Source organism: Molothrus aeneus, chromosome 3, assembly GCF_037042795.1.
Source record: "Molothrus aeneus isolate 106 chromosome 3, BPBGC_Maene_1.0, whole genome shotgun sequence".
In the NCBI taxonomy this organism is placed as follows: domain Eukaryota; kingdom Metazoa; phylum Chordata; class Aves; order Passeriformes; family Icteridae; genus Molothrus; species Molothrus aeneus.
Window position 1 is genome coordinate 9,456,789 of NC_089648.1, and position 12,455 is coordinate 9,469,243.

At 37.1% G+C, this 12,455-nt stretch overlaps 1 protein-coding gene across 4 annotated transcripts in view; it reads left to right on the top strand.

The window, feature by feature from the left end:
* Positions 1–12,455, top strand: part of TASP1 (taspase 1) — a 79,072-nt gene that overhangs the window by 15,148 nt on the left and 51,469 nt on the right. For 3 of the 4 annotated variants that reach the window (XM_066546238.1, XM_066546235.1, XM_066546236.1), the window contains exon 7: positions 5,552–5,631. In XM_066546238.1, the coding sequence (XP_066402335.1) occupies positions 5,552–5,631 (80 nt within the window). The remainder of the gene's footprint in view (positions 1–5,551; positions 5,632–12,455) is intronic. The other variant, XM_066546237.1, reaches the window with a different exon arrangement.

Consider the following 12,455-nt stretch of genomic DNA (forward strand, 5'->3'; position numbering starts at 1 on the left):
TTATCTCACCCAGGAAGGCTGGTGCAGTTTTACATACCAGTGATAGTGTGTCTTTAAAAAGAAAATGAGCTTTGTTCTCTCATCTTGAAACTTCTTATGCACTCAGTGGAAGGAAGTATTAGATATAGATAGCAACATCATTTTGTGATAGTTTCTGTCTGTCTGATTATTTCCAGTTGTCATATTTAATTCTTATGTTTGTTACTGTAGCCTTTTGAAAAATACCCAAAACCATCAAGATTAAATGGAAATCTACTGCCTTTGCCTCTGTCTACCTTTTACAAAAAGCAACAGTTTTTAGTAACCGTATAAAAAATATCCTATTTTACTGCCTTTGTGGCTTTGTGGAAATGTGCAGCATTTAGTAACTTCCTCTTATTTTAAAGATAAATTTAATAATATTTACAACAAAATGAAAGCAAGCAGTCCCTAAAACTTAAATGGAAGAGGTAAGTATTAAACACAGAATAACTCCAAATATTATTGCCTCACTTTGGAAAGAATCCAAGAAATGTGTCAGACTTGATTGCTCTTAAAACCACCTTATTTTCATTGGCAGTTTAAATTGAGAGGTAGAGAACTTGAATAATTTGTTCACATTCATTGACTGCTATCATCAGTTGTCATACCTGTGGCAGAATTTGTTACCCTTTGCCAGCTAGTGATCAGTATTTGCAAAAGTATTAAACCAGCATTTATGTAGTTAAAAAAAGATGTAAATATTAGTTTTACACCTTTTACTTTCCTGACTCTGGTGTTCTGTAAAGTTAGCCTATAGCTGGGTGGTGCAGTGTTCCAGTTTAAACAGTGAGGATTTCAGTGTTCTGTCATGTGCAAAAAAAGTTCATAGATCAAAAAAAGCCACCTTGAAATCAAACCATCAACAGGCAAATTTGGCATTTTAAATACTTTTCTTTAATGGATAAAGAACAGACTAATTGTGGAGAGGTTTACTAAAGAATAGGAACTTTATGTTCAATAGCTGTTAGCTGCTCATTTCTTTAGCTGTCAGGAGAAAATGAGGTACATTAGAATGTGAAATGAGTGTGAAATGTGTTTTTTTGGTGTTCCAGAAGTATTATTGAAGTCAGCTACAGGAGCAAGCACTTAGGATTGTTTTACTTGTATCATCAGTGTTCTAGAATTATTGTAAGGAAGAGCACTTGGATATTATGCTGTGACTTTATGACCTAGTTTATGATGCTATTATTTTAAAAATACTGAGTGGAAAAGGAACTATATCCTCTTGCCCCCCAAGGGCAAGACTACATCTTTTGAGGACTGTGCAGGATTAGCTGGTGCTTTTAAAGGCAGGGTAGCTCAGATCTCAAGGTGAGAGATGAGCTGTCTTTGGAACCAAGGCATGAAGTTTATTGTGCAGATGTTGTGCACTTGGGTTACCTGATAGAAATTTTCATTTCCTCTTTTCCCCCTTCTGGATTTTGAATGCACATTTTATTATGGCAAATTTTTTACCCTGGAAACAGTCTATACTAGTGGGATATGATGGGTTATGCCTTGGGCTTGCTGTGGTGGATGCTTCTATACACGCAGGGTGTGCCAAGGTCAGAATCATAAAGTTCATGTGCATTGAAGGTGATGGAATGGAGGATTTCATGTCTTGCCTTTCTGGCTGGGGTTGGCATGACACATTGTTTTGGGACTGAAATACATTCCTGCCAAAGCTGGGAATACTTAGAGTCAAATGAGAAAAGATTAGCCATATTTTGGCATTCCTAGGAAGTGTCAGGATTCCAGTAAGTGATTTTTAATTGTAAAGATCCACGATTTTCATCTTGGTTCAAATTGGCATGTAGTGTATTGGGCAATCTTCCAGATACTGCTTGGCCTAAGAACCTGCTTAAAGAAACCTGTGGAAGAGACTGTTTCTATAGCATGATCTAAGCTAGCTTAATGTTTTCTACCAAAAGTACTTGGCACATGACCAAACAGGAAAAATTCAGGAGCTGTGAGGTTAGTAAAAGTGGCATTAGGGAGTTCTTTCACTATAAAAGAAGAGTGGAGATAGTTTGCTTGACCTGTTTATCCCTGTTAATACATTTTCATAGTGGCAGTTCAAAACCAGTTCAAAGTGGTATATTTCTGATTTTCCATAGAAGTTTCAATGAGTATGAATTAAGTTATTCAGAGATGGTAAGGTTTTCGAGATGGAGGGATCAAATGCATGAACTGATGTATCTAAAGTGCTGTAAATTGCTCTGTAGAGTGTGTCCTCTGGATCAATCCCTTGTTGTGTTATCTAAAACACAGAATCTCACTATCCAAATAAAATTAAAAAAGTTTAGAGAAAGACTGAGTGCATGGTGTGGTTGTTGAAACCTCTGAGGTCCTGACATCTTTCTGTCATGCTTTATTCAGCTTGGTGTTGTCAGGATTTTCTCTGATGAAGGGACAGAAAATACTTAACTTGTAAATATTGCATAATCTCCTGTAAGATATTCCTGTTCCTTGTATAACTTTTACAAAAGAAAGTACTTTTGTAATTGCATGGTTACAAACTGGATGAACCTTTGGAAGTGGAGTTTGAGCACAGAGTAATGGATGTTTTGTAGTAATAAGCTTGAAGATTTTCTGTTTCCTACTGTGAAACCTTGACCTGAGGAGAGAGGCTTCTTTACATCTGCCTGCTCTTAAATGTAAGATTTGGTAAGATTTGCAATACAGCACAAATGCACCTAAATGTCTTCTTTCTTAGAACTCATTAGTAGTACTGCCATTAACTCCATGTCCATATCCTTTTCTCAGTAATAACTATATGGGAAAGAATTCCTTCTTAGGTTTCCCCTTGGGATATACAGAGATTTGTAATTTCTGCACAGCCTTACACTGTTATGTGCAGGATACTAACATTGTGTAACCAGTAGGGGAGTGCCTAGTCAGAGTTCCCAGGAGGAATGAAGGCACACCACCTTTTATTCCTGCTCTGTATTTCTTCTGAACAATTTCTTCTTTGTAACACTGATTTCAGAGTGATTGCTACATTTTATGATAAAATGTTACAAAGTGTATTTATTACCGTGCAGATCACCTTGACCATGACCCAAATCTTCTGACACTTCTCTTTAGCTTGGAGCAGCCTGTTTCCCTACAGCCCATATTAAATGGCCCTGTTTGGAGTAGTCAGCACTAGCATAATCATGTTCTTGGAGAAAATTGCCTAAAAAGACCATTTTAGAGGCCTTTACTTATGTTTTCTATTAATATGGCCTAGTGTGCCTGGAACTGGAAAGCACATTGAGCAGCACCTCCTTGGTGGGAAGGTGTTTTCATCTTCTGTGTTCTGAGCTTGTAAGAGCTACACACTACTCTGTCTGATATATTTGCAAGCAAGATCTTTATGTCCTGTTTGTGCAGACCCAGCTTTCAGAGTAGCAGAGAATAAACTCATTCATCCTTTGTTTATAGATTTGTTTTTCCCCTCCCTTTGGAAGATTGTATTTTGAATTAGCCTGAAGGCTTTTGAAACTTGGGGTGGTTTTGACTGCTTTCTATAGTGCACTGGCTTTATTCCCTCTTCCCTCTCCCCCAATAAATCAAGGTGGTGGTAGTTTTGTTTTTATGTGCAGACAACAAAGCATTGAGATCCTGATGCTATTTGTCTTGTAAACAGTATATTTTAACTTTTCTGTGGTTATGGTGTCCTTTAAAGATCCAAACTGAACAGTTTCAAAAAGGTGGATGATCTCTGTGGTGATATGGAGCCTCAATTAGTTTTCTGCTCTGATTTAAAGACTCTTTGGAACTAAAACTGTATGTGTTCTGGGAGGGAAAGGAATCTAAGGATTAAGGACAGAAATGTGAACAAACTAAAAGTCACATCACATGAGTGAGGAGACACTCTTGGGTGCTTTTTTGCACTCTTCATAAAATATTAGTGACATTTTCTGGTTTTGAGTATTAAAAAGGCAGCTGTGAAACTGCTTGTAAAACACAGTATTTCTGACTGACCTGTGCTTGAATTACCATATATCAAACTCCCAATGTTGAGTTTGATGTTTTTCCCACCTAACATTTCTCTCTGTGTAAATTATTTTATTGAAAAGGGAGTGCTTGTTTACTTGCCAATAAGTAAAAAACACCAAACCCACCTTCTTTTAGAAAATGAAGAATACTACTAAATTAGGTTTGGCTGCAGTTTGCATATCTTTTTTATGTTAATATTGAAAGTTTTTTTTATGTTATGTGTCAGTGCTAGGTTGTTTCTTGAGCACTAACTTACCTAACAGTAGATGCTTGAGTTCTGCCAAAGTACCCAATAACTTATCCTACAGTATCTTGCAACGAGAACAATTCTTACTTGAAGCTGCACTAACAATGGTAAGAAATATGCATTTAACAATTAAAATTCTCATTTAAATCAACCTCTTTTGAGACTTTAGTAAAGAAAGACTGGGCATACCTCTGGGATTGGTTAAATCATATAGAAGATAGAAATTACCACCACAAAATACTATATAATGAAAGCTTGATGTTGGATATAGCACTGTCAAGAAAACTTTCAGCAGCATTAATCCCAACAAGTTTGCTATATCAGTAGTGTTCTCAGAAACTGAGAACTGCATAGCCCCAGGGACCACTTTGTAGCTGGAATAACTTCTTTGGACTCATCTTCTTAACTCTGGCATTTCAGTGAAACTATTTCCAATTTGCTGAAAATTTTTAGTCCTTGCTTCTGGTGTCCATTAGGCAGTTGTGTTATTCTTAACTTCATTGTCCATTTTTGAAATAAGATTGGAAGTAGTTGTCCTTTATTGTGTTGCACAGCAGCTTTATGAAAGTGTCTCATTTCCTACTACATACTACATACCCTTTTTTTGGCAATAAGATTAATTTCTCTAGGGGGAAACAACATGAGGTTTGCTTTTTCTTCTATCCCTAGAAGTTCCATGTGTGTGTATATTTTTTGGTCTTGTTTGTTGTCACAGCAGTGTGTACTGTCTCACTATGGTAAGGTGTTCAGTGCTGACTAGAAAACAGCTTCTCAGGTGGCTGGAGGTTTTTTACAAGTATATTTAAAATTTAGTGGCCTAGTCTCATTTGCAAATGATTGATAAAACTCCATGAAATAGACTTTAATCCTTCTAAATAAAGTCAGTTTTTAACTTGTGTTGTGCTTCTCAAAATACTGCGTGCTATTCCTTTGACACTGACTGGTTTTACTGGAAATACCATTTTCACCTTTCTCATCCCATGTTTTTGGTCTTCAGGATCTTGCTAAGTTGTTATAGAGAGCAAGATGTGAGACAGCTCTGTCCTGTTTTAGCTGCAGTTGAAAGCTGATGCTGATTTTGTATTGAATTTCAAATTTATTAGCACTTGGTTTTGTCCAGTAATAAATTTAATGTCAGAGCTGCATAATCTTTTAATGAAACTACATAAGCTTGCCAAATGTAATTAATAGCAGACAGTCCTGTGAAATATAGACAGCTTATGATTTAAAATTGACCAAACCAAATAGAAAAAAATAATTGCAAGCAAAGGGGGATTTGTTATATGGTTTTGTTTAAACTCCCTCTTCTGTGTCTCCTAGCTTTTTAGTTGGTGAAGGAGCTTACAGATGGGCAGTTGATCACGGGATACCAGCATGTCCTCCAGGTATCATGGCTACAAGTGAGTAAACTGGTGGTGTCAGTAGGAAGAACAGGACAGAGTAACTTTAAATGGTGCCTCATCTTTTGAGGTGTGCATCACTTCATTGTTCTTAACATTCAGCTAGTTTATGGTGTTATGGTCTATAAGGGTTGTTTAAGTTTACTAATTTTCTAATAAGTATCTAAATAAAAAAAAATTGTAAACTATTACTTTAGCTGCATTTTAGCAACATCTAATTTAAGTGATTCTATGATTCTAGGACTAAATCCAGTGATGGACTTCTTTGTAACTAAAATGTAGGCTCTTGAAAAGCTCAGTCCTACAAGTCTCCAGATGTGATCCATCTTGGATCCTAACAGCACCAACTAGCCGTGGATCAAGATTCAGCAGGTGCCAGTTTGTCTCTGAGATTGTGTAGTTACACCCATGTCTGGGGCTTTGTTCAGAACTGCTCTTGTCTAAACAAGCTGTCCAAGTAATTTGCCTTTTTTTTTAACCTACGGCTTCACTTCACCTAACCTGATAGAATAACCCAATCTGGAAAACAGACTTGGGTTATACTGTATATTAACCCTAGTTTCTTAGAAAAGCTTCTTGTCTTAAAATAAAAAAAAAAAAGTGATTTTCTTATATTGATACATCATCTATGAACTAGGCTACAAATGAATGCACTTACCCATGGAAAGGAGGATGTGGTTCCCTTCCATCTGTTCTTCAGCCCTCTTCCCTTTTGGAAAGTGCCATAACTACCAGTCTGTAGTTTGTTTTAGGTGAGAACATGCCCTGTGCTGCCTGTTGAGGTTTTGCAGGAAAAAAATCAGAAGTTGTTACCCAAAGAAGAAGAACATGGGAAGATTAGGAATGTTTATTTTATAGTAAGCAGTACTGCTCCTTCAAATACCTGACTCATCCCTAGATCAGAGGTTGAAACCCATTAAGCCTTTTATTTGGTCTAATTTTAAATGTAGATAAATATCTGGCAACTGCAGCTCTGAATTTTTCGATGCTCAGTGCTGAAGTGTAACCCCAGAAACAGTGGCAGTGTTTTATTTGATTGCACTGATTTTCACATGTATTCATGACACATTTAATTTTGAACAGAAAGTTTTGATTTCTAGCTCCACATGACTGAAACTTTTGCTCTAGCTGCTTTCCAAAACAGCATTTGCAGAACTACTATAGTGCTGAGTTGAGCAGAACACCTTTATTTCTGTGGCTCTAGAAAGAGTAAAACCACTAAATGCTTTGAAGTTTTTTTGGGGGGGGAGGAAGGTTGCCTTTTTCTGGGTTTGGTTATTTTTTTCTTTTTAGGAAAGCAATTGCTATTTACATGCAGGAGATACTTCACAAAGAAGGTGCCTTGACTAATTCTGTTTGCATGCACAGATTTCAAGTGTTTCTAGTACCAGTGTGTTTTGATTGTGACATTAATTGGCAGGTGATACATTTGCCAGCTACAATGTACCAAAGTCAGAATAAATATGCACATTACAGTTTAAAAATAAGGATGACCACTGCTAGTTTGGTTGGCCTAATCCATACTGTGAATTTACATTGGAGAAACATCAGAAGAATAATCCCATCCAATGTATTTTCACAATCCTGCTCCAATAGACCACTGCTTGCGTTTTGTGTCTGCAGTATATTCAGCAATCTTCTATTTAGTAAAACAATTTGCAATAAAACAGTTGAAACAACCAGGACTGACAAGTGAATTTTGCAGTATAGTTATTAATGGTAATACATCTGAGGTTCTTTTTTTTTTCTTTGAAAAAAATAATGCAAGAGTAAATAAGAACCTGAAGAATCAATTCCAGAAAATGTTACACTGATTCCTGTCCCAGTCCTTAGCTAAATAAATCTTGTGCTTCATTGACCTCTGGTCAGTGGGATTGGAAAATGGGATTGTTACAAGTGAAAAGAAATTGGAAACTCACAGGTAACATTTAAGAAGCCAAAATAAATTTATCCAATGTTACCATGGAAAGGAAAGTTAGATATGCTTAAGAAACAATCAAATAGAATGTTGTTTCCAAGCAACCACAAAGAGATCTCATCTGAAGTCAGCTGTTTTGTTAAATAATGTGCCAATCTTCAGAAAAAGGGAGACTTTTTTGATTGTGCTTGCTACCATTGCTTTGTTGAATTTTGCTTGGAGAACTGGGGTTAAATTAAGTAAACATCACGTATCTTCTGCATAGCTCTGTAAAAAAAAGAACTGAACTAATTGCCAAACATCAGGAAAATATCTTTAGTAACTTATTTACAAAAAACCAAACCGAAATCTCCTCCAAAAGCCTCTAATCCAAATTTAGATGTGTACTTGCAGTAAATAATGGCAGGGAGAACTGTGTGCGTGTTTTGGCTTCTCTGTGCTGCACATGAAAAATATATTTTTGAAGTTGTCTTATTCTGTCTTCTTTTTCTTGGACCTGAGATGAGAAGAGTAATGTTCTAGCTGCTGTCAGTGAGGCTGGGGGATTGGTTTGCAGGGATGGAGCTTCCCTGTGATCAGTATCAAAGAAAGAGTCACAATCTGCTTTGTGCTCATGCTCCATAGTTCTCTCAGAACTATCCAAGTATCTAAGCACCAAACTGGAAGCATGTTCTAAACCATGTTACTTGTTGAATTCCATCAAGATTTTGTCAAGGCTCATGTGCTTCATCTTCTTTGGTTTGTCAAGTGTGTAAGGAAATGGGATTTTTACCATTTGTAGAAACCTAGTGACTTTCCAAAGTGGGTGGTTTTAAAAAAATCAAACCCAAACACCTGAAATATGATCTGTTTGTATTGCCCACAGTCTGCAAGGAATCTGAATTTATTAATCCCTGCCCAAACTAGAGGCTGCCAGAACAGAGCCCAATACTGGTTTATCCCAGTGCTTTGTTGCCCTGTGCTAGAGAGACTGCTTTGACAGTGTAATCCAAGAGTTAAGGTGTAATTACAAATTAGAAGTGCTGAATTACTGTACATTGAAGTCTCTTAAAAATGTTAAAAGTACACTTTAAATATGCAATGTAAATTCGAGGTACACCCTCAACTGCCAGTATCTGTGCCTGCTTTAGTAATAACCAAAAGACTTCTATCTGAAATTATCAACTCAGCCTATAATAGATGTAAATTATCTTTGACAAAGATAACATGGGGTAAGACAGGATCTTGCATTTGCTTGCAATGTTAAGCCTTCAAAGGGAAAGAGAAGGAAGGCACCTCCTCATGCAGCAAACTTGTAACTCTGACAATGTGGAAATGACTGTAAGCACCTCAGTGAATAATGTTATATAAGAACAAAAACAGCAGCAGTGGATCCACATAACTTGTCAACTGCAGCTCAAGAGTAGTCATAAAGAAGATGCTTAAGGAAGGATGTAAGAACAGAGCAAGTATTTGCTTCCCTTCCCCTATCCCTTATATTATTCCAGACTCTAAATTCTGTACTTGTTAGTGACTCTGGCATACATGGAAAGTAAACAGTGGCATTTTCTGACATGAAATTTTTGTTTCCTTTTGAACCCATATTAGTTTCCAGCACCTGCAAAAACTTTTACAACTATGAGTTACCTCATTGTCATTAGTTTGAGACTTGCTGAATAAAAGCTGCTACTTCATTGTCAGAATCCTACTCAGAATCCTTCTTCAGTCAAATCCTCAAATTACCTTGAATAACTTCATGTTATCAGTAAAATCACATCTTGTTCAACAGACTCAGGGCTGCTATGGGTTGGTTTGAAATTCTACTTGTAACAGACCATTTCTTTAGTTGTACTTTGTTATTTTTTTAACTGTGTGTATGCAAGGAAATTCCTGTTTATCCAAAGGCTGCTTGGATTCTTTAATGAGGGAGAGTCTTTTCTGGATGAGTGTAGTGCAGACTGTGCTGTTTCTAATGACACTGATTGTCTCCCTGACCACCAGTATTGCCTGCCTCTCCTCCAAAACCCCAAATCTCACTCCCAGTTCTCTCATTACTTCATTGTTATTGTATTAAGAAAAACACTTGCTGTATTGCTGAAACTGTGCTATGAATTTCAGGCAGTGGCTCAGACCATGCTTCCTTTGTCTTTAAGGGGAGGATGAAAGATTTGGAGAGAAACTCAAGGGTTCTGGGCATTTGGTTAGGAAGCTTGGTTAATCTGAACACATGATGTAAATCTTCCCTGGATTTGGAGACAGTAGGGTCATTTTTTTTCTGAAATCTGAGCAGCTGAGTGCAGCCAGGAGAATGGCTGTAAGTTACCGAGGAAAAAGGTTGGGCCAAGGTGCCCAGAAAATACTTTGAATGAAAATCTTCCAGGCTCAGGAAAGGCTGCTTGATGACAAACAAGATTGCTTGCAGGAAGCAGTAAGAAATGCTGTGTCCAGCAGCAGTTTACCCTGAGTTTGTGTGGTAAAGAACAGATCTTCAGAGTAGTGCTCTGAGAGATAGGGGGTTTTTTTTAATATGCTTGTAAGTGCCTTCCCCCCCATTCATTTTGCTGTTTCTGTCAAAAATATGGCAACATGGAAGCTATCTCTAGTAGTCTTTTAGTCCCAACACAAGCCTAAGTGGCGTTAATCTGTCATTTAAAATAGCTTTGTTAAAAAGAAATTTATTTTCATCTTCCTGTTTGAATTTGTGTCATTTATTTTAGCAACTGCTCAACAGAATTCTTCTCAAGATCATTTGAATTCCTGTGGGTTAACTAATTTGTTAGTATATTCCTTTTTAATTCTCTTCTCCAATAGTTGCATTCTCTTTTAATATGGAATAGAAAGATAAATTGCAGAAAGTTTCTGCCAGCTGACTCTAAGCACTGTCTGCCAGGGGGTGCTGTATGATTGGTCAGAGCTCTATCTCTACTTCAAAGATTTTAAAATATTCTTGGGGTTTTTGTAGTATTTTCAATTTATAGTTTGATTTTAAACAAGAATAGCTGGACACTTACAGGTTGCATAATATTTGGTTGCAAAATAATTTGTAATGTGCGTGACTGAAAGTTGGTATTTGGGGTTTGTGTTCCCAGCTTGCTGTTTCACCACTGTGACCAGGAAGGTTTGAATATTGTCCTGAACTTGATTTGTCATTTAGTGGTGCTGAAAATTTGTATTTCCTTCCAACTCTCTTTGAAAATAGAGTTGTTCACATAGCCATTTTCCAAATTTTCAACCTTGCTGAAAATAATTAAGGGAATACACGTGGCTTATAAAAGCACATTGGACTTTGTAGTAAAAATGTTTTGCATTAACTTTGAGCAAGAAATTAATTGTATTCTGATAAGCAGCCTGTTATCTGAGGGCCTGTTTAAGGTACATAGGGCTAGAATTAACAAGTAGATAGATATGTATCAATTGTACCATTATTTAACAGATGAAAAGGTGTCTTAGTGTTGTATTTAAGTCTGTATGTATAATTCAGTAGCTTCAAGGACTCCATGTATAGGACAAGTCTGATTTTCATATGCCTGTGCTCTCTGAATCATTTCTAATGGGCTGTGAAAGCTGACTGAGAAAAACTTCTGAAGAGCTGTGTAGAATGGGAAATACAGTTGTGTTTCATTTACTTAGTCATTTTATCATTATCTAATAGAACTGTCAAGGTTTTTGATTAAATTTTTACCTGTACATAGTATAATGGTTAAAGGGGTTAAGGGAATGATCAGAGTACAGGAGGTGAGTAAAGGATGTGGAAGCTTTGTGGCAAACAAGTGGCACAGATTAATCTCTTCATCATTAGTCAGAGACTAATAATCTCTTCCACTGACCTGCTTGCTGAAAATTACTTTCTCATCTCCTTGTTAGGTGGTGATAATGATGAAAAAAGCATGTAAAAAAGGTGTATTTATTGTCTCACAGTAATAGTGTAGGAGATGAATCTTGGGCTAATTAATTATGTAATTTGTGAGATCCTGTGGCCTTTTCTCAGCAAGGTATCCAGGAACATCAGAACCTTTTGAACATCCACAGCAGTCTTAGCTTTGAACAAGATGAGTCTGTGAGACTTTTCTGCTGCATTTACAGATAAATATTATCAAGTGCATGTTCTGATACCACATCCACTAATGCCAACCTCTCCTGCAGGCCTGTGGTGTTGAGCAGGAGCTTCTTCTACTGTTCTGTGCTTAGCCACTGAACCTTTTCCCAGGCAAACCCCCACTGAACCTTGTCTCAGGCACACTTAGCTCTGCTGTGACCAAATATTCCACCAGAGCTTCCCCTGTCTGGCACAGTTGCACCAAACTGCAGAGTTCATGTGGGCTGCTCATGTTGGTACCTTGGGGGCTGAAGGGAGAATGTGGATGATTAGGAAGGTGTTTCCAGGTCCTTGAAGATTATTTGTTCCAGAAGAGGCAGGGATGTGTGGTAAATACTGTGAATGAGGTTGGATTTATTTATTATGCTTTGGTTCTGATGTGCTACAGTTGTCACTTATTGAGTCTTTAGTCTGGATGAGGCCTGAGAAAATGACTTTTAAACAGGAACAGTACTTTCAGTAATTTTGTAAGCTGTGGGACTTTTTTTCTTTTTTTTTCCTTCCTCTCCCAGCAGCTCAGAGGCAGTTTTATTTATGCCAGTAGGTGCATAAATGAGGGAGCAGAAGAGATGAGCTGGTTGTATTCCCAAGACTCAATTCTCAGTTCTTCTAATCATGGTGTGGAGTGCACATGCTGTTACTGGGTAGGGTAATAATTGCCAGGGATTTTATCTGAAAGTATTTTTTGAATTACATCTAAACTTTTAAGTTCTTCAGCAAAATCAAAGGACATTTTACTAAATACATTTCCATAGATTTCAACAGTACCAACAACAACCACCACCAAAACTTCTTCAAGCAAGAATTTGCTCCCTTACCCTTCTTCCTAGC